The sequence below is a fragment of the Melozone crissalis genome, unplaced genomic scaffold, assembly GCF_028551555.1.
Source record: "Melozone crissalis strain CALT ecotype California unplaced genomic scaffold, PUWL_Pcris_2 ptg000002l_1, whole genome shotgun sequence".
Classification (NCBI taxonomy): Eukaryota; Metazoa; Chordata; class Aves; order Passeriformes; family Passerellidae; genus Melozone; species Melozone crissalis.
The window spans coordinates 718,688-737,247 of NW_026535780.1; the positions used below are offsets into that span (position 1 = coordinate 718,688).

The 18,560-nt window shown below is 48.3% G+C and overlaps 1 protein-coding gene across 1 annotated transcript; it reads left to right on the top strand.

Annotated features, from left to right (window-relative positions):
- TOP1MT (DNA topoisomerase I mitochondrial) lies at positions 1–9,639 on the top strand. Its single transcript, XM_054282890.1, has 13 exons — positions 1–60; positions 1,287–1,408; positions 1,915–2,037; positions 2,349–2,536; positions 3,300–3,444; positions 4,717–4,860; positions 5,390–5,575; positions 6,042–6,110; positions 7,235–7,349; positions 7,825–7,952; positions 8,628–8,722; positions 9,186–9,335; positions 9,537–9,639. Exons 2-13 carry the CDS (start codon positions 1,343–1,345, stop codon positions 9,637–9,639), a joined length of 1,512 nt encoding a protein of 503 aa, XP_054138865.1. The 5' UTR covers positions 1–60; positions 1,287–1,342.
- The last annotated feature ends 8,921 nt before the right edge of the window (positions 9,640–18,560 follow it).

Sequence of the window (18,560 nt, forward strand, 5' to 3'; positions counted from 1 at the left end):
GGCCCTACTTTGTGCCCCCCTACGAGCCCCTGCCCAAGGATGTGCAGTTTTATTACGATGGTACAGCTGTGGTGGGACCTGGGCCTTGGGGTGGTGCCCTCTCCTTAGGGAAGATGAATATCCCATTGGAAAAGCCATGGGTTCCAGCTGGAGGATCTTACACGTGGTTGGAATTACGGAGGTTTTTGGGGAGCTGATCCTAATTGCTGTTTTTTCTCATTAAGCTGCATTTTGGGTTTGAGTTTGGTCAGCTCATCCATGTTTTCCAACGAGCTGGAAAAATGGGATTTTACTGATCCATGGCCTCAGGGACTGACACATCCAAGGATTTGGCTGGGCTGCTCCAAGCTCCTGATGTCCCCAGGGTCACCTCGCATCACACTCAGGGTATCACTGGCAGGACAGACCCAGGCTTTTGCTGCCTCCAAGTTTTCCTGACATTCCCACTGGGATTCCTGCCATTCCCTGCTCTCAGTTCATCCCTGAGCTCATTTCTGATGGATCAATGCGAGGGGGAAATAAGGATATTGGTGGTCAGCCCAGGGATGCTGGAGATGGAAAGGGATCACATTCCCTTGGTGTTCCTCAGTTCCCTGGGGCTTCCCATACTTTTTTTACTGTAGGAAAAAGGCCACTTTGGGAAAAGGAGGTGCCTGGCAGCACCAGTGGGCACTGCTGGGACATCCATGGGGCTGTCAGGGATTTTGGCTCCATGAGGAGGAGCCTTGAGCAGGGTTTGGACCTGCTCTGTGATCTTTGAGGTGTTGTGGATCTGGGCTGGTGGCTTTGGAATTTGGGATCTTTGATGTTGACTTTTTTTCCTCAAAAATATCACTGTTCCTGGATGGAAAAGTGTTTGTGGACAGGCAACAACGCCAAGTAGGAAGGGCCCATGGATGAGCTGGTGTTTGGGGATTGTCATGGAGCTGCTCCAGAGCCCCATTCCCTTCAGTCCAAAAATCCCAAAAACCAGTGATTCAAGTAGGAATCAGCCATTCCCTGGACATCTCCAGAGGACTTTTTCCTAAAAAAAGTTATTTCCAAGTTATTCTTAGGATGATCTAAGATATTCCTTGGTTTTGTTGTATTTCTCCAGCCAAAGAGCTCAAAAGGGGATAGTGGTTTTGCCTCCAAGAAATGATTCGAGATCCTTAGAAAATCTAAGAAATAATCCAAAATTCTGCCCAGAGAAGGTGTGGCTGCCCAATCCCTGGAAGTGTTCCAGGTTGGACAGGGCTTGGAGCAGCCTGGTGTAGTGGAATTTGTCCCTGCCTCTGTTTTCCCAGGAAAACCCTTGAAGCTGAGCCTGGCCACGGAGGAAATCGCCACGTTTTATGCCAAAATGTTGGATCACGAGTACACCACCAAGGAGATCTTCCAGAACAACTTCTTCCATGACTGGAGGAAGGTACCTTCCCTGGGAGGCCTCCTTGATATCCATCAAACCCATCAGCCCCAGGCTGTGCTGTGGGATGGGGGAATTTGTTCCTTATTTATAGTCATTTATAATTATGAGGTTCTAAATATTTCCATTCTGTTTTTTTTGGTGGGTTTGGGCTGGGATTTTCTTTCTGTGCTCCCTCTGAGTTTTAGTGATGGGTACAGGTGGTGGATCTTGCAAACAGCTCCAAAACCAGTTTGGTATACCAAAGATTAAAGGAATAACCTTTGATCCCAAAACAACCCCAGACTCTTTCCAGGGAATGTTTACACCTCCCAAATATATTTAGTGCTGTCCCTGCAGTTGTGTTTGGGGAGTTTTTTCCATATTAGGTTCTTCCACCCCAGAATTGGTTGTCTTTTTTCAAAGAATGGGTCTCTATTCCCTTTTCCAAGGACAGGCACAAGCAGCAGCTCCATGTGGAATTAGTTTTCCCTCCTGGCTTTTCCCAGCCCCTCTCATCTCTTTCCCAGGAAATGACCTCAGAGGAGCAAGAGATAATCAAAGACCTGGACAAATGTGACTTTGGGGAGATCCACAAATATTTTGTGGACAAAAATGAGGCTCGTAAAGCACTTCCCAAGGAGGAGAAGCAGGTGAGGACTGGTTCCTGTGACACGTTTTGGGAATTTTGTCTTCCTGGTGTTGTGCTCTGAGCTTGGACTTCTTTAACTCAGCTCTGTCTCCATGGCCATTTCCCCTCTCTTCCTGAATTTTATCAGCAGATCTGCACATTCCATGGCTTTTCAGGGTGCCAGTCATCCTTGGATCATGTTTTGGAGTCCTTCCCCGTCCAGAGGATTTTGCCAAGGGAATGATGGCACTTAGACTTCTTGGTTGGAATGTTAAAGCTCCTTTCCCATCCAAACCATTCTGATTTATTTTTTTGGTGGTGTCCTGGTTTCAGAAGCTGAAGGAGGAGGCGGATAAGATCCAGGAGGAATATGGGTACTGCATCCTGGATGGGCACCGGGAGAAGATTGGCAACTTCAAAACTGAACCTCCAGGGCTCTTCCGTGGCCGTGGGGAGCACCCCAAAATGGGCATGCTGAAGAAGAGGATCATGCCTGAAGATGTCATCATCAACTGCAGCAAGTGAGTTTTCCTTGGAAGTGCTGAGCTCCTGGGGCTTCCCTTGGGATTGGGGGGAACTGGGAATTTCCTCTACCCAGAGCTGGGGTCTTTCCATCTTCTAAAATCCCTGTTTTCCACGTCCTGAGAGTGTTTTTCCCTCTGAATTTTGTGAGCTGGAGTGGTCTTAGCCACCCATTTGAAGACCTTGATTCAAAACATTCTCCACCAGTCCAGCAAGTTTTCCTGTTGTTCCCAGCATCCAAATGATAAACACCTGATTGTGGGAAGGGTCTGGAGCATCAGGAGCGGCTGAGGGAGCTGGAAGGGCTCAGACTGGAGAAAAAGAGGTTGGGGGGGAACCTTCTAAAACTCCCTGGACAGGAAGGTGGAGCCACATAGGGCTTGGCTTCTTCTTCCAGAAAAAAAATGATAGGAGAAGGGGAAATGTTCTCAAATTGTGGGAGAGGAAGTTTAGGTTGGATATTAGGGAAAACATCTCCACAGAAAGGGTTGTCGGGCACTGGAAGAGGCTGCCCAGGGCAGTGGTGGAGTGACCAGCCCTGCAGGGGTGTGAAAGCTGTGTAGATGTGGCACTTGGGGACGTGGTTTGGTGCTCCTGGCCGTGCTGGTTCATGATTGGACTTGATCTTGGAGGGGTTTTCCAACTTTAATGATTCCATGTTGGTGGAGTAATTCTTGGTGGATTCTGTGTTTTCTCAATCTCTGACTCACTGAAAACTTCATTCTTCACGGTCTGAGGGCTCTAATCCTGCTCTTCCCACAGGGATTCCAAGATTCCCGAGCCCCCAGAAGGCCACAAGTGGAAGGAGGTGCGCTTTGACAACACGGTCACCTGGCTGGCCTCGTGGACAGAGAACATACAGAACACCTTGAAGTACATCATGCTGAACCCCAGCTCCAAGCTGAAGGTTGGAATAATGCCCTTTGTTAGGTGAAAAAAATCTGGGGAAGCTAGGATGTGGAGAATCAAAAATTATTTTTTTTTTCTGGCTCTCTTAAAAGTGGATAAACAAAATGAGGGAAAGGACAGAGATGATTGTGAAGCATCAAACTTATTCCAAGGAATGGGTTGTTCCTGGCAGAGTGATCCTGGTGCCATGTTGCTCATGTGTGTCCAGGGAAGGCTGTTGGAAGCTGGATGGGGGCTGAAAGGATCCACAGGGACCAGAGTAGGGTTAATTTATACCAGGAAATGGAGGGTAGGAAGAGATGGGATTGAACTCTGTGGGAAGAGAAAGGGGATTTAAGGCTGTTTCCAAGGGCTCAGGAAAAGTGGGAATGCTGCCCAGGTGGACACAACTGAGCAAGTGCTGTGTCAGTCCACTCTGGTGTCCAAGGAGCCACCTTTGGCCATGTTTTGACTACTTGGTCTTTGCCATGCTCTGACTGTGGAGAACACCCTGACTTGGCCAGGATTCAGATCCAGCACGGCCAGCAGAGGGCACAGAAACCCTGGATGAGCTGTTTCTTTTCCAGTTTATTCCCTTCATGGGTTTTTTTCCCAAGAAAACAGTGGGATTTTGTGGGAATCTACAAAATCAGAGGGTTTTGGGAAAGCTGAAAAAGGCAGGCCTCGGAGACAGCAGAACTGTGATTAGAGCCAAGCAGCAGCCCTGAGATAGGTCAGCAGAAAAGCAAGGACAAGTAGAACAATGGTCTGTGTATTAATGCTTGTTTAGAATAACTCCCTAAGCTACAAAAAGTTTATCTAGCGAGATATTGGGAAGTTTGAAGCTTAAAAATGGAGCTCTGTGCATTGTGTTTTAAGGCTTACAAGCAGGTATTGTATTCAAAATAAGCAGACATTGTTTTAACCAAAGGTACGTGTGCTTATAGTGGTTGGATAGAACTACTGTCAATGTGCTTTTGCTTTGTGTGATTGGTCAAAAAACTTTTCAAGTGAGTTTTAACATTAAGTTCTTGGTCTGCTGCCTGGGATGTGAGCTGCTGGCATCTTCCCATTGTCATAACCATATAATGAGACTGATGCTGAAAAATAAAACAGCTCAAGGCACGTTCCTAGCAGTCCCATCCCGTTTGTGATTTGTACATAGACCCCAAGCCAGCAATAGGGTTTCAGCAGGATTTAGATGCTGGAGGTGTTTCTAGAGCAGGACTTGACTGGTAGGGTGGAATAAAGATGGGGCACTGAGTGGAAAATATCCTGGTTTCCATTGCAGGGGGAGAAGGATTGGCAGAAATACGAGGTCGCTCGGCGCCTGAAGGATGTTGTCCACACAATCCGGGCTCAGTACAGGAAAGACTGGAAATCCAAGGAGATAAAGAAGAGGCAAAGAGCAGTGGCCCTCTACTTCATTGATAAGGTATCCACAGCCTCACCCCAGGTCCCTCAATCCATGTGGAAATTGGGAATTCACTTCCCCGATCCACCCCACTGTGTAGTTTTGTGTTTGCTGGTTCTGCCACCCAGGGTAGCTCCACATAAGGAATCTGGGGATGATTATGGAATCCTGGAATGGTTTGGTGGTCTGGGACTTTCAAGATCATTTTGATTTTGATCATTTGAAGGTTGGACTTTCAAGATCATATCATTCCACCCCCCTGCCATGGAAAGGGACACCTTCCACTTGACCAGGTGGCTCCAAGCCCCATCCAGCCTGGATTCAAAAATTTCCAGAGGTGTGGAAAATGAAAATTGTCCCTAGTTGAAGGTGTCCCTGCCCATGGCAGGAGGTTGTAATTTGATGATCCTGAAGGTACCTTCCAAATCATTCTATGACTCTATAGATGGAGATGATCCATCTCCTCTAGTCCCGATCCACTTTAACAACCTGGCAAAGGGGAATTGAGGTGGAGTAGCACAAGATGGATGAATCCTTACTTTCTTTCCAGCTGGCCCTGCGAGCTGGGAATGAGAAGGAGGAAGGGGAGACTGCGGACACGGTCGGCTGCTGCTCCCTGCGCGTGGAGCACATCCAGCTGCACCCCCAGCTGGATGGGCAGGAGCACGTGGTGGAGTTTGACTTCCTCGGAAAAGACTCCATCCGTTACTACAACAAAGTGTCCGTGGAGAAGCCGGTGCGTGGGGCAGGAGCAGAGGAAGTGCTTGGTTGTCTGGGTTCCCTCAGTGTTTATCAGTCCCAAATTTCCAGCCAAAACCTGTTACCAAGATGTGCTTTAACCCTGGAGAACGGGAGAAATTTTGGGATAGAACTTCCAAGGTTGTTCTACTTCATGAGGGAGAAGTTCCACCTCTTGCTGGAGCACCCTCAGATGGCTCACGCGCTTCAGGACTTGAAATGTCTCCATTTATATTAAATAGTTTTCCTTTAGATTTTAATGGTGTTTGTGGAGAAACTGGAATGTCAGAGATGTGAAAGATGGGGGGGGACACCCAGAGGCACCTTGAAGTTGAGAGGGTTGGTGGGATGTGCCAACACGAGGGTGAATCAGAGTCCATCTGGAGGAGGAGAGAGATGAGGGAGATGTCTGGGAGCAATTCATTCCTTGGCCATGACCAGGGCTGTCCTTTCCCCCTCCTCAGGTCTTCAAGAACCTGCAGCTGTTCATGAAGAACAAGGACCCCAGTGATGACCTCTTTGAGCACCTCAATGTGAGTTGTCACCTCAGAGCTTTTCAAACAGTACTGGTGGCCCTGAAGGAGGAGAAGCCAAGCCATGACACCCTTGGCCACCTTTGGTGGTCGTCTCTGCCTTATTTTACCTCTCTGCTCTCCAGGGACATCATTGTCACTGTTTGAACATCTTTTGAGGTTTTTCCAGCCTCTTTTTGCACTGCTTCCATGTGTCCTTGTTGAGGAGCTGGATTCCCGCTCCTTCCCTCCTCCAACTCACCCACTTGGGCTTTTTTTTAGCCTAGGAAGGTCTGCCCACATTTTGGGGAATTACTGGAGGTGCCAGACCTCAGCTTTTTGTTGCTTTTGCACCTCATTAGGGCTCCACAGAAGTGGGAGAGGAATATGCTGCCTTCCCTCCTGGAAAAACCTCCCTCTTCTTCCTCGGGATGGGATATGGGATCGATGAGCAGCTCCATGTTCTCTGTAGAACAGGGATGTGATATTGGATGTGAGGTCAGGAATGATTGATTGGAAAAGACCTCTAAGATTAACAAATCTAGGCATTAACCCAGCACTGCCAGGTCCAACACTAAACCACGTCTCCAAGTGCCAACGTGTGTCCTCTTGCACATAGATGGGCAGAAATTTTTAATTTCCTGAGATCTTTTTGTGGATTTAGGTAAAATTTTTTGGCCAGTTTTGGGTAGCTGATGACCTTACCCCACAAGTAGCTCTAGAAACTGCAGGATTTAATTTTTTGTTAATGCCTAATTTTGGTTGCTTAGGCCGGAGATGGTCTAAAAAGAGATTTGTCCCAGCTTCTGCTTGTCCTATTCCTTCGTGGAATCATGGAGTGGTTTGGGTAGGAAGGGACCCTAAAGACTGTCAAGTTCCAAATCCCCACCATGGACAGGGACACCTTCCACTATCCCAGGTTGCTCCAAGCTTCATCCAGCCTGGCCTTGAACAATTCCAGGGATGGAGCAGCCAGAGCTTCTATGGGAATTCCATTCCAGGGCCTCACCAGCCTCACAGGGAAAAATTCCTTCCCAATAACCTGTCAAACCCTTTGTCATCTTGAAGCCATTCCTCCTTGTCCTACCACTAGAATTCCTAATGGTGAGTTTCCCTACACCTTTCCCTGTTTTTCCCTCCTCCAGACAACCTTCCTGAACAAACACCTCCAGGACCTCATGGATGGTTTGACGGCCAAAGTCTTCAGGACCTACAACGCTTCCATCACCCTGCAGGAGCAGCTCAAGGTCCTCACCAACCGTGAGTTCCAGTGGCTGTGGTGTCTCCAGAGCATGGTTGGGACCAAAGGGCTCAGGAATGTCCATCCATTGCTGTGGGATCCCTAAAACTGCCCATGTCCCACCTGGGCAGGTGATGCTCCACATAGTGGGGTGGGAGTGACATATGGGGGTGAGCAGCAAGTCAGGGATGTTGGTAAGTGAGAAATTGTGAACTTGGGGATACTCTGACTAACTGAGGGCCAGGACAGGGATATTTTCCCTCTTTTCCTTGTGTTGCTGGTTGGTTGCACTGTTTCTGCCTCCTTGGGTATGTGAGGGATGAGTCACAGCACCAGATTGTGATGCTCAATTGTCCTTCCCCAATTCCCAAAATCATTATTGTTCTCCCTGGAGAGAGAATGCGACAGCAACTTGTTTGCCTTTCCTTCTGCTGTATTCCCCGCTTTTCCCAGCTCCTGGAATGGAGTCGGAGTGATGTTTTCATTTCTTTCCAGCTGAAGACAACGTTGCAGGAAAGCTCCTGTCCTACAACCGAGCCAACAGGGCCGTGGCCATCCTGTGCAACCATCAGAGGTCTATACCAAAAACCTTTGCCAGGTCCATGCAAGTCCTCCAGGAAAAGGTGAGACGGACCCAGCTGAGCGATTCCAGACCTAATACATCCTCTATATTTTATTTTTGGGCTGGGGTGATACCTGAAAGAATCACCTTGGTCACGAACATCAGGGATTGTCCTGGGAGTAGTGGATTGCAACCCAGAGGTGGAGAGGGATGGGGTGACCTCAAATACTGGGGGAAGCAACTTAGCACAGAATTTGGGTGAGTTTTTATGAGTTTGGGGCATTTTTCATCACTCTGTCTTCAAACTAAGCTGGGGGCTTTTTGTGATGGCAGCTCTGGCCCAGTTGGATCAAGATCAGGGAAATTGTTTTTTCTGTCTTTTTTGCAGGAGGAGTAGCTTGAAAATACCTTTAATTACCACTTTTAATTGTCCTCAGTTTTTGCTCACACCCCACTGAAGGGCTGGGACTTTTTTGAGGGCTCTGGTGCTGTCACAAATCCCTCAGTCTCAGGCAGGTGCAGAAGATGGAACAGATTTAAGAGCTCCAAGTATTTTTGGCACCTGGGCTGGGATGATATTTTAGAAGATGCTAAAAAATGCTAGAGCCCAGAAAATGCTGCAGGGACAAATTGGGAAGTAGGGTTGGTAACAAACTGAGGAATGGTGTGTGAAGAGGGAGGAAGCCGAAACCTTCAGGGAGGTTGGAAGTGTTGTCTGACTTTTCCACCTTCACAGATTGACGCCAAGAAGAAACAAGTGGAGGAAGCCCAGGAAGAAGTGAAAAAAGCTGAAGATGAGTTTAAGGACACAAAAGAAGCCAAAGCAGAAGTGTGAGTGACTTTTCCTTGGAATCCTCCCTTTTAGAGGGATCCAGAGGGCCCGTGGATGGGGCTGATGTGTCCCCATCAGAACAGAAATGCCCATGTTTGGGATTGGGTCCTTCTTGTCCCATGGAAATTTGGAAGATGGTTAAAATCTTGTGGATGGTTCCCTTGAGGGACACCTCCCACTCTCCCAGGTTGCTCCAAACTCTGTCCAACCTGGCCTTGGACACTTCAAGGATGGAGCAGCCCCAGTTTCTCTGGGCAACCCATTCCAGGATGCTGGATTTTATTTGCCCACCTTCAATGGTGGAAATTCATTTTTTATTGTTAATTTTTAATATTAAAAAAGCATCTCACCAGATCCAAACCCCTGAGAAATAGGTTAGTGCTGAATGGCACCTTTGACTCTGCCATTCCAGAGAATTTCTGGACTTTGGGACAGTCTTTGTTGTTCCTTCTCTGTCCTCAGGAACGTGGAGAAGAAGAAGAAGCTGTTGAAGAGGCTGGAGGAGCAACTGGCCAGGATGAACATCCAGGCCACAGACAAGGAGGAGAACAAGCAAATAGCTCTGGGCACATCCAAGCTGAATTACCTGGATCCCAGGATAACTGTGGCTTGGTAAGTCTGGGGTGTGAAACCATGGAATTGTTTGGGTTGGAAAGGACCTTAAAATTTGTGATGTTCAATGGGCAGAGACACCTCCCACTGTTCCAGGTTGCTCCAAGCTCCATCCAACCTGGCCTTGGAGACTTCCAGGGATGCAGTGGAGAGGACCCTGCTGGGTAACTGGTCTCCACTGGTGTCTTGTGCTCTGCACAGGTGCAAGAAGTTCGGGATTCCCATCGAGAAGGTCTACAACAAGACCCAGAGGGAGAAGTTTGCCTGGGCCATCGACATGGCTGGAGAGGACTTTGAGTTCTGAGCTGGTGCCTCCCATGTTAAATCCCAAATCCTGCTCATTTGGTGCTGTTGGGAAGCTGTTTTGTTTTTTTAATTTGCTGCTGCTGGTGGCTCTGAGGGTTGTCTGAGTTTGGTGCCCTTTTTTTTTTGGATGGAAAAGCAAGCACCTGGATTTCCAGTTGAAGCAGGTATTGCTGATTGGGATGTTGGACTTTGGGAACTCTTAATTCCTCTTCAGAGTTTCCATGTACTTGGCCTTCCCCTGGAGTCCTGGAAGGAGATTAAAAAAGAGCCTTAACTGTGCTGATAAGCAAAATCACGTGTAATGCTGTCTCATTGGTGTAGTGGAGCTGTGCTGCCCTTTCCAGACTGAGTGGGATGGATGGGGAAACACGAGGTGATGACAGCAGGAAAACAGGAACTGCAATAGATAACCCAGGATTGGGTTAGGGATGCACTGGGGGCAAAGGAAAAAATCTCAAGGTTTTACATTTCCAGGGACTTTGTGCTCTTTCACCTCCAGGAGAGGAGAAAGTTGTGCAATTGCAGGGATATTAAATGGAAAAAAAACATGGGAGGGAATTTGTGTCATGTCAGGAGAAGGTAGAAAGGAAGATGTTGGATTTAAAATCAGTTTCACATTGCAGGGAGTTAAAATTCTTGGCCATGAACAAAGAGCATTTTAAGCACCCCCATGTGGTAAAATGTTGTCTGGGTGAACACATCTCACTTGAGGCCATGGTAATTTCCTTATTTTCTTCACTTGGCTCTGGCTCAGCTCCTGTATCCAGAGCAGGATTGCTCTGTCCAGACAGAGGCTTAGGAAATGGGGAATTTCCTAGGAAATAGGATAATGCTGGGCCAGGCTGTGTGGGATGTGTGGTGGGGAGTGGGATCAATATTGCTGGAGCTGCTCCTGTGTTGGGATGATGCCTTTGGCATCATCCTTTCCACTCCAGCTGGGAATGGAGCAGGCAGGGATCAACAGCGTAAACGGTTCTGTTTGCTGCTTAATGGGCTGTTTTCCACATCCCCAAAAAAGGCAGTATCAGCACATTCCTGGCAGAATTCCCATGTCCCAGTGAATCCCAGGTGTGAACAAATGTGGCATTGGCAGCAAAACCTTCCTGCACCTCAGGGCTGATGTCCAGGGCTCCGTATTCCAAAGCTCCTGGTGCTTCCTGTGTGTTTATTTCCACTCATTCTTGTGTTGAATTTCTTGCTGTTTTGGTTGGAAATTGAGGTCTTGGAATGCATTCTCATTAAAACCAGGAGTGATTTTGGAGGTTTTTTTGCAACTCATTCCACATGTGGTTGTGGGTGTTCCATCCCCGGAAGTGTCCAAAGCCAGGTTGGATGTGCCTTGGAGCAACCTTGGATAGGTGTCCCTGCCCATGGCAGGAGCTTTAAGGTTCCTTTCAATCCCAACCATTCTGGAATTCTATAAAATAAAGGAGTAATTACAGAAAGGCTGAGCTGTTGCTGTCCCAAATGGTCCTGTCCATCCTCACCCTGTTTTTCCTGGAGTCCTCCAAGTGTTTCTGGCAATATTCCATGGACCTTTCCCATGGCCTAATGCCCAGGAGCTTTTCCTACTGCTCAGAATCCTGTGGAGCAGGATCATGCTCCCATCCCAGAGAGGAGGATCCCTCTCCCACTCCAATAATTTGGGGTTATTTGGCAGCTCCAGGCAATGCTGATGTGCTCAGATGACCCCTCCTCACTTTGTCCCTTCCAGGCATGGTTTCAGCTCTATTTTTCCAATGTTTTCCTGAAACATTGCACTCCATCCCTGGAAGTGCTCATTAAAAACCTCTGGAAATGGCACTTGAGGATATGGTTTAGTGGTGAACATGATGGTTGGACTTGGTGATCCTAAAGGTCTTTTCCAGCTTTCTGTGGTGTTGCAGGCAGAGGAAAACCTGTGTATTTTTGGTAGCCCAAGATCGTGACAGCATTTGGTGAAATTCAAAGTCCAAAGTTTAGCATTTTTTCCGTTGTGATTACTTCCTCTTTTTATTTAAAAAGGGGAGGTTGTGGTTTGTGACAAAACCAGAAATGACACCTTCCCATGTGATTTCTGGTTGCCTAATTTGCTTTTCATAAAAGCCTTCTTTTTCAGTGTGGGTGGGAGGGGACCTCACCCAAAATCTACCAGGGATGAAGGTGACTGCTCAGGCTGGTACTGGAATTTAGGGCTGTTCTAGGTGCATAATGGAGCTTTAATAAAAAACAAAAACAAAAAAAAAACAACAGAAAACCCACAAAAAAACCCCAAACAAATGAAAAAATTCCCGAAAACCATGTGAGGGTTGGGAAGCTTGTACCCTTCCTGCAGCCTGGGGATGTCCTACACTGATGGCTCTGGGCAGTGTTGATAGAGGAGCTGTTGGAGAAGATAAATTTAGGGGTGGGAGGAGGTGATGAGAAGTTCCTCTTGTTTCGTTTTGGTAGCTGCTGCCCCTGCCCAGGCTCTTCCCAGAAAATCCCGTGTTGGGAGAATCTCTGGAGGGCTCAAGTTCAACCTTCTCCTCAAAGGAGAGTCAAATCTGGCTGGGTTGTTCTGTGTTTTCTCAAACTGAATTTCAATGTTTCTGTGCAGGGAGATTCCTCCACCGTCTCTGACTGTTTTGGAAATGAATCACTGCCCTGGCAAAGCTTTTCCTTCCCTGTGTCTGGTTGGAGTTTCCCTTGATGCATCTTAGAAGCGGCTGCTTGTCCTTTGTGCAGAGCCAGAGCCAGATTATCCTTGGACATCAGCTCCGTAATTGTCCCTGTTAAAGGCAGCAACTCCATCCTCCCTCAGCCTGTCCTGTTGCATGGGATCACTCAGCCCCAAATTCTGGGACTTGGAACTTAAAGAATCGCGGAAGGGTTTGGGTTGGAAGAGATCTTAAAAATCATGGAATTCAACCCACTGCCATGGGCAAGGGCACCTTCCACTACCCCAGGTGGCTCCAAGCCCTGTCCAACCTGGCCTTGGACACTTCCAGGAATGGAGCAGCCAAAGCTTTTCTGGGAAACCTGTGCCAGGGCCTCCCCACTCTCCCAGGGAAGAATTCCTTCCCACTATCCCATCTATCCCTGCCCTGTGACAGTGGGAAGCCATTCCCTGTGTCCTGTCCCTCCATCCCTTGTCCCAGCTCTCCTGGAGCCCCGTCAGGCACTAGAAGGGGCTCTGAGGTCTCCCTGGAGCCTTCTACAGGCTGGACATTCCCAGCTTTCCCAGCTGGGTTCCAGCCCTTGGAGCATCTCCATGGCCTCCTCTGGATCTGCTCCAGCAGCTCCATATCCTTGTGCTGATGATCCCAAAATTGGATTCAGTGCTTCAGCTCTGGTGCCCCCAATCTGAGGATGGCTTTACAAGCAATTCCTCTTCCCACCGAAGCTGTTTGAGCAGCTGGAAGCTCCAGTGGGATCCATCCCTGCTCATTGCTTCTGTATCCAGCATCCTGGAGCTTCAGGAACACAAATCCATTGGCCTGAGCTGTGCACATCACAAACCTTCCCACGTCTCTCTCAGAGGGATGAGTCAGAATCTTGCTCCCTGTCCAGCTGATTATTGGTCCTCATGGATGAAAAAAACTCATCAGCCTCCTGTTTTCCAGAGCCACATTCTATAGCTTCAGTTTGGCAGGGCTCCCCCCCTCCCCTGGCCCATCAGATGATCTAAATAATGGAATCCTTTAGGTTGGAAAAGCCCTTCAAGTTCATCAAGTGCGGCCGTTTAATTGCTGTGTTCACCACAAGACAGTGTCCCCAAGTGCCACATTTCTGTCTTTTACATCCCTCCAGGAATGGTGACTCAGCCACTTTGGGGAAGGGAACTCATCAGCTCTGCTTGGCTGCTCTCTCATCTGCTTAATGATGGGGCCTTCAGACTTGAGGAAAAGTGTAATTTCGGCTGATTTATCTTAATTAGTGCTGAGAGGGGAGGGGAGGTGATGGAGCAGTTGCTGCTCAGCTGCTGCAGTCCCTGGAGTGATGGGATGAAGGGAAAACCACCCACCTGAATCCTGCCAGACTCATAAAATATGGGAAACCCCGGTGGGGTTTTGAGGAAGAAAAAGGTGAAGGATTTCCAGAGGGTTTTTCCTCCCTGCCCTTCTCCCCACGAGGTCTGATGTTGTAAAAATGAGGAGGAAAAAAAAAAAGGGAAATACAGAACAGAAACTTTGAAGGGAATGTTTTGTCAGTTTGAGAGGAAAGGGAAGGACATTTGAGGCTGTGGCTGCTGTGATTCAGATGCTGTCTCTGAGCTCAGTGAATGGAGACGTTTCCTTTTCCAACCTTTTTTAAGTGGGAGACAAGAGAGCGTGGCTGTGGTTTGGCATAAATAAAACATGTGCTGAAAGAGCTCCCTGGATCTCTGTCTCTTCACAGTCAGCCAGGCTCAGATGGATGGAAAATCAGCCCCAAGTGCAGAGCCATTATCCCAGGCCACGTGTTGGGAAGCGCTGATGCCAAGGAAAGTGGCTGCAAGGAAAGCAGCCTTGGGAGAAATCGGATCCCTGGGTTAAATTGAAGGGCAGAGGAAAGGCTTCCAAGGAAGGATTGAAACTCCAGGATCTCAGGTTTTTACCCTTTGAAAGAGCTGACACTGGCTGTGGGGTGAGGGTGGCTGCACATCCTGGGTCTCCCACTAGGAATGAGTGGATAACATCCAGCCTGGCTCTTCCTATCCCTATTTTTGGCCAGTGGACACCTCTGTTACTCAAAACAAAATAAAGAATCAGGAAAAGCTCAGCTGAGTTGTCCCAAGCCCTGAGATTGGCTTTTCCAGACTTTATTCCTGAGCCATTGCAGGCTGGGACAGGAGAAATCCCAATAAATCACTTTGTTAATATTCTTAATCCAACCTGGGATTAAGCTGCAATTGTGATTTGATTGGCTTGGCTCAGGAATAAGCTTTGGGATAAAGGCTGTCCCAGCTGCAGGGAGGCTCCTAAATTCCTTCTGCTGCTGTGAGCCTGGAAGGAAGAGGGATTGTGAAATCATGGATTGGTTTGTGTTGGAAAGGACCTTTAAAATCATGGAATGCCATCCCCCTGCCATGAAGGGCCTTGCTCCAAGCCCCATCCAGTACTTCCAGGGATGAGGGCAGCCACAGTTTCTTTGGGAATTCCATTCCAGGGCCTCACCACCTTCACAGGGAAGAATTATTTTCCAATATCCCATCTGACCCTGCCCTGTGGGAGTGGGAAGCCATTCCACCCGTCCTAGTGTAAAAGGTGCCTCTTCCAAGTGACGTGATGTCTCTCTAGACTGTAGGAACTTCCACAGGTTCCCTGGGATTGCCCTGTGTTGCAGGAGGCAGACGGCTGATTAGTTCCCAAAAAATTTCCAGGTGGGTGGGTGGCATCCAGGCTGCCCCTCCTCTTGGAGACAAGGCAGATTTTCCTGGCAGGATGGGGCAACAAGGAAGTCTCCAATCCCTTCCCAGGGTCACTTGGAGTTGAGCGAGCTCATTCCGTGGAATCTCTCCCATCTCTCTCTCAAGGTTTTGTTGGGATTTTCTCTACTTCCGTAGGCTGGATTTGACAAGGTGGAGGAGAATGGGGTGGCAATTAACTCAACCAGCCTTAATTTGGGCTCCTGTTCCAGTCTGGACTCTCCCCCAGGCAGAAACAAATTCTGACTTTCCCACAGTTCATTCCTGGTGCAGGAAGCAGCACTTCAGTTGGAGGAAGCACCTGGAGGGCTCAAATCTCCATTTCCACCCCTCTCCTGAGCATCCCTGGGTCCAATATTGGATTTCTGACAAAACCAGGCATGAAATGAACTCAAATGCCCTCAAAGCAAATTCTGCTGCTGCTGGGGCTGGGAGTTGAAGGTGGTGAGGGGAGATAAACTGGACCCAGAAGGTCTGGCTGCTCTTCCAAGCCCAGGAACTCGGCACAATCCCTTTTTTTTAAAATTTGGCTTCTCTTCCTTTGCCTGTGGGACCCTCCACTGGATGGCTACAGCCACAATTTCATTCCATTTTTCCTCCAGCCACTAGGGCAGGCTTTGGAGTGTGGCCCTTTCAGCAAAAACCTGGCTGAACTGAGGCTGCACAACCCCTGACTCCCTTTTGTTATTAAAGAAAAAGCTCTATGTATTTTTTATTTATTTTATTTGTTTGATTTTCCTCTATGTTCTCACATTTGACAGAGCTCCTCCAAGGGGCTGTGCTGGGTCATCCTCGCAGGGCCCTCCTGTGTGCTGGGAAAAATAAAATAACACCACAAAAACGACAAAAGCAGGAGATAAAATTCCAGAAATAGAACAGAGAATTGTTCAAGCCAAGCCTTCCTGTTTGAGTCCAAGACAAGGTTGCTCGTTATCCCTTTAATTTGGGATAACAAATTTTATTTTCTATGGATACTCCTCTGCCCCGCTCAGGTGAGACCCACATATCTGGAGCACAGTGTCCAGATATGGGATCAGAAGGATGTGGAGCTGATGGAGCAAGTCCAGAGGAGGCCCTGGAAATGCTCCAAAGGCTGGAGCCAGGCTGGGAGAGCTGGGAATGTCCAGACTGGAGAAGAGAAGGATCCAGAGAGACCTCAGAACCCCATTCAATGTCTGAAGGGGCTCCAGGAGAGCTGGAGAGGGACTTGGGACAAGGGATGGAGGGACAGGACACAGGGAATGGCTTCCCACTGCCAGAGGGAAAGGATAGATGGGATTTTGGGAAGGAATTATTGGCTGTGAGGGTGGTGAGGGGCTGGAATGGAATTCCCAGAGAAGCGGTGGGTGTTACTGGATCCCTGGAGGTGTCCAAGGCCAGGCTGGGTGGGGCTTGGAGCAACCTGGGACAGTGGAAGGTGCCCCTGCCCATGGCAGAGGTGAAACTGGATGATCTTTAAAGCCCCTTCCACACAAACCCACACAAACCATTCCCTGATTTTACTACCAGGTCATCAGCTTTGAGTTTGTAAAACCTCGGGATTGAGGCTTCCTAGATTTGCTCAGACTGAGTTTGTCTTGACCTGCCTGCAGCTTTTTTTTTTTTTTTTTTTTTTTTTTTTTTTTTTTTTAATCTTGGCTGAGTGGGGAGAGCAATTTTCCTAATTGACCAAGTGGTTCTGGCTAATTAGCTCTGCTTTTGTTTAGCTTTGCATGGAGCAGCTGTAGATTTGTATAAATAGAAGCACCAAGCCATAACTCAGTGCAGGATGAAGGATTTGTGCCTCTGATTCAAGGACACAGAATAGGGAAATTCTGGCTTGGAGGCCTGGAGGAGGGGAAATGTGGGATGGGAGAGAAGGGCAGGTATGGAGCGATTGGATGGGGTGAGGCCCTGGCACAGAGCAGCTGTGGCTGCCCCATCCCTGGAAGTGTCCAGGGCCAGGCTGGATGAGGATCTGAGTAACCTGGGACAGTGGAAGGTGTCCTTGTCCATGGCAAGAGGCTGGATTGAGATGACCTTCAACAACACAAACCATTCCACGATTCTATGAGTTGTCTTCAAAACAGGAATTAACATTCATGGAAAAGCCTCCATCCGGATTTTCTCTGTTGTTCTGCATAGGATTAGTCTTTATTTTCCTGGAGTGGGCAGCACTTGGACGATCCTTGAGATGCATTTCCACCTTAGGATATTCTGTGGAGTCACAGGAGAGAAATCCACATGGGCACAGTGGGAACAAGCCCTTCCCAAGGCTCCAGGATTGACTCCAACTGGAAAATCAAAACTGGGGTCCTGGTCCTCACAGAGTGGTTTCTCCTGGCTGGATGCAGCACCATGGAAATCCAGGAATTCCCATCCTGGGGTGTTTAGGAAGTCAGTAGAGAGGAATATGTTAAGAGCTGGGCTGGAGATTGATTTTCCTTCTCCTTGCTGTCACAGCTCTCAAAAAAACTTGGAGTGCCCTTGGAAGTTTCTTGTCCCATCCTGATTCCTCAGAATCATGGAATGGTTTGGGTTGGAAAAGCTCATCTGGTTCCATCCTCTGTGGGTGGGGGCAACTTCCACTGTTCCAGGTTGCTCCAAGCCCCATCCAACCTGGCCTTGGGCACTTCCAGGGATTCCAATTTATATGGACAATCTGTGCCAGGGCCTCACCACCCTCACAGGGAAGAATTTTTTCCCAAAATCTCATATAAACATTCCCTCTACATCTACCATTAAAAAAAAAAAACCCAAAAAAAACCAATTCCAAGATGTTTATTGTTTATTCTCTTTTTGTGGAGAGCTGACTCATAGCAGGGCTGGTGGCTGGGAACAGGTTGTTCATGGAATTACACAGGGAATAAAACAAATGGAAGTGAGTAGGAGGAAGATGCAATCCAGATCAGCACAGCTCCAGCTCTCTGCGTGTCTCAGCCAGATGGAAATTTCAGGAGGTTTACGGGAAAAAAGTCTTGAAAAATAATGGATTTACAGCTCCAGTGGTATTGTTCCTGTGTCCTCTCTGGAGAAGGTCTGGGATTTTGGATTTGAGATTTTCAGGGATGGTCCTACTTGGTCAGGTCAAAGCCATGCTGAGGAACACATTAACAATTAAAAACTGTGGACAGCTGTTCAATGGCCCTTGAAACTGTGCATGGATTTTCCATGTATTATTAGTACAGATTCCATGACAGCTCTCCTGCAGTGATTCCAGCCCCAGGGAAGCGCGAAGGGCTGTTGGATCCCCCCATTAATCCCCAGGTGACCTAATCCAGATCCAGCTGGATTAGGATTTGGGCAATACAGGAGCCCCAAAGGCACCATAAAATCACGCAATATCCATCACCAGGGATTTGGGATGGCCCCGGGGTACCATTTTCCTGCCCTGCTTGCAAGAGAGGAAGCCAAAGGGCAAAGTCTCAGGATTTCAACACCTTGGTGTATCCCAGCCCTGGGCTGCCCACGCTTGGTTCCTGATCCTGAGTGTCTCTTCCCCATGGAAATAGACATGGAGAGCATCCAGGAATGGGGAGAAGTGTGGGGGATTGGCAGGAGCAGCCACAAGG

What these genes read in the sequence shown, in the direction of transcription:
- TOP1MT (XM_054282890.1), top strand. Translation starts at nt 1,343, where the DNA reads ATGTTGGATCACGAGTACACCACCAAGGAGATCTTCCAGAACAACTTC. An exon ending in TCTTCCATGACTGGAGGAAG is followed by an intron (nt 1,409 to 1,914) that starts GTACCTTCCCTG and finishes TCTCTTTCCCAG; the next exon opens with GAAATGACCTCAGAGGAGCA. An exon ending in TGCAAGTCCTCCAGGAAAAG is followed by an intron (nt 7,953 to 8,627) that starts GTGAGACGGACC and finishes CCACCTTCACAG; the next exon opens with ATTGACGCCAAGAAGAAACA.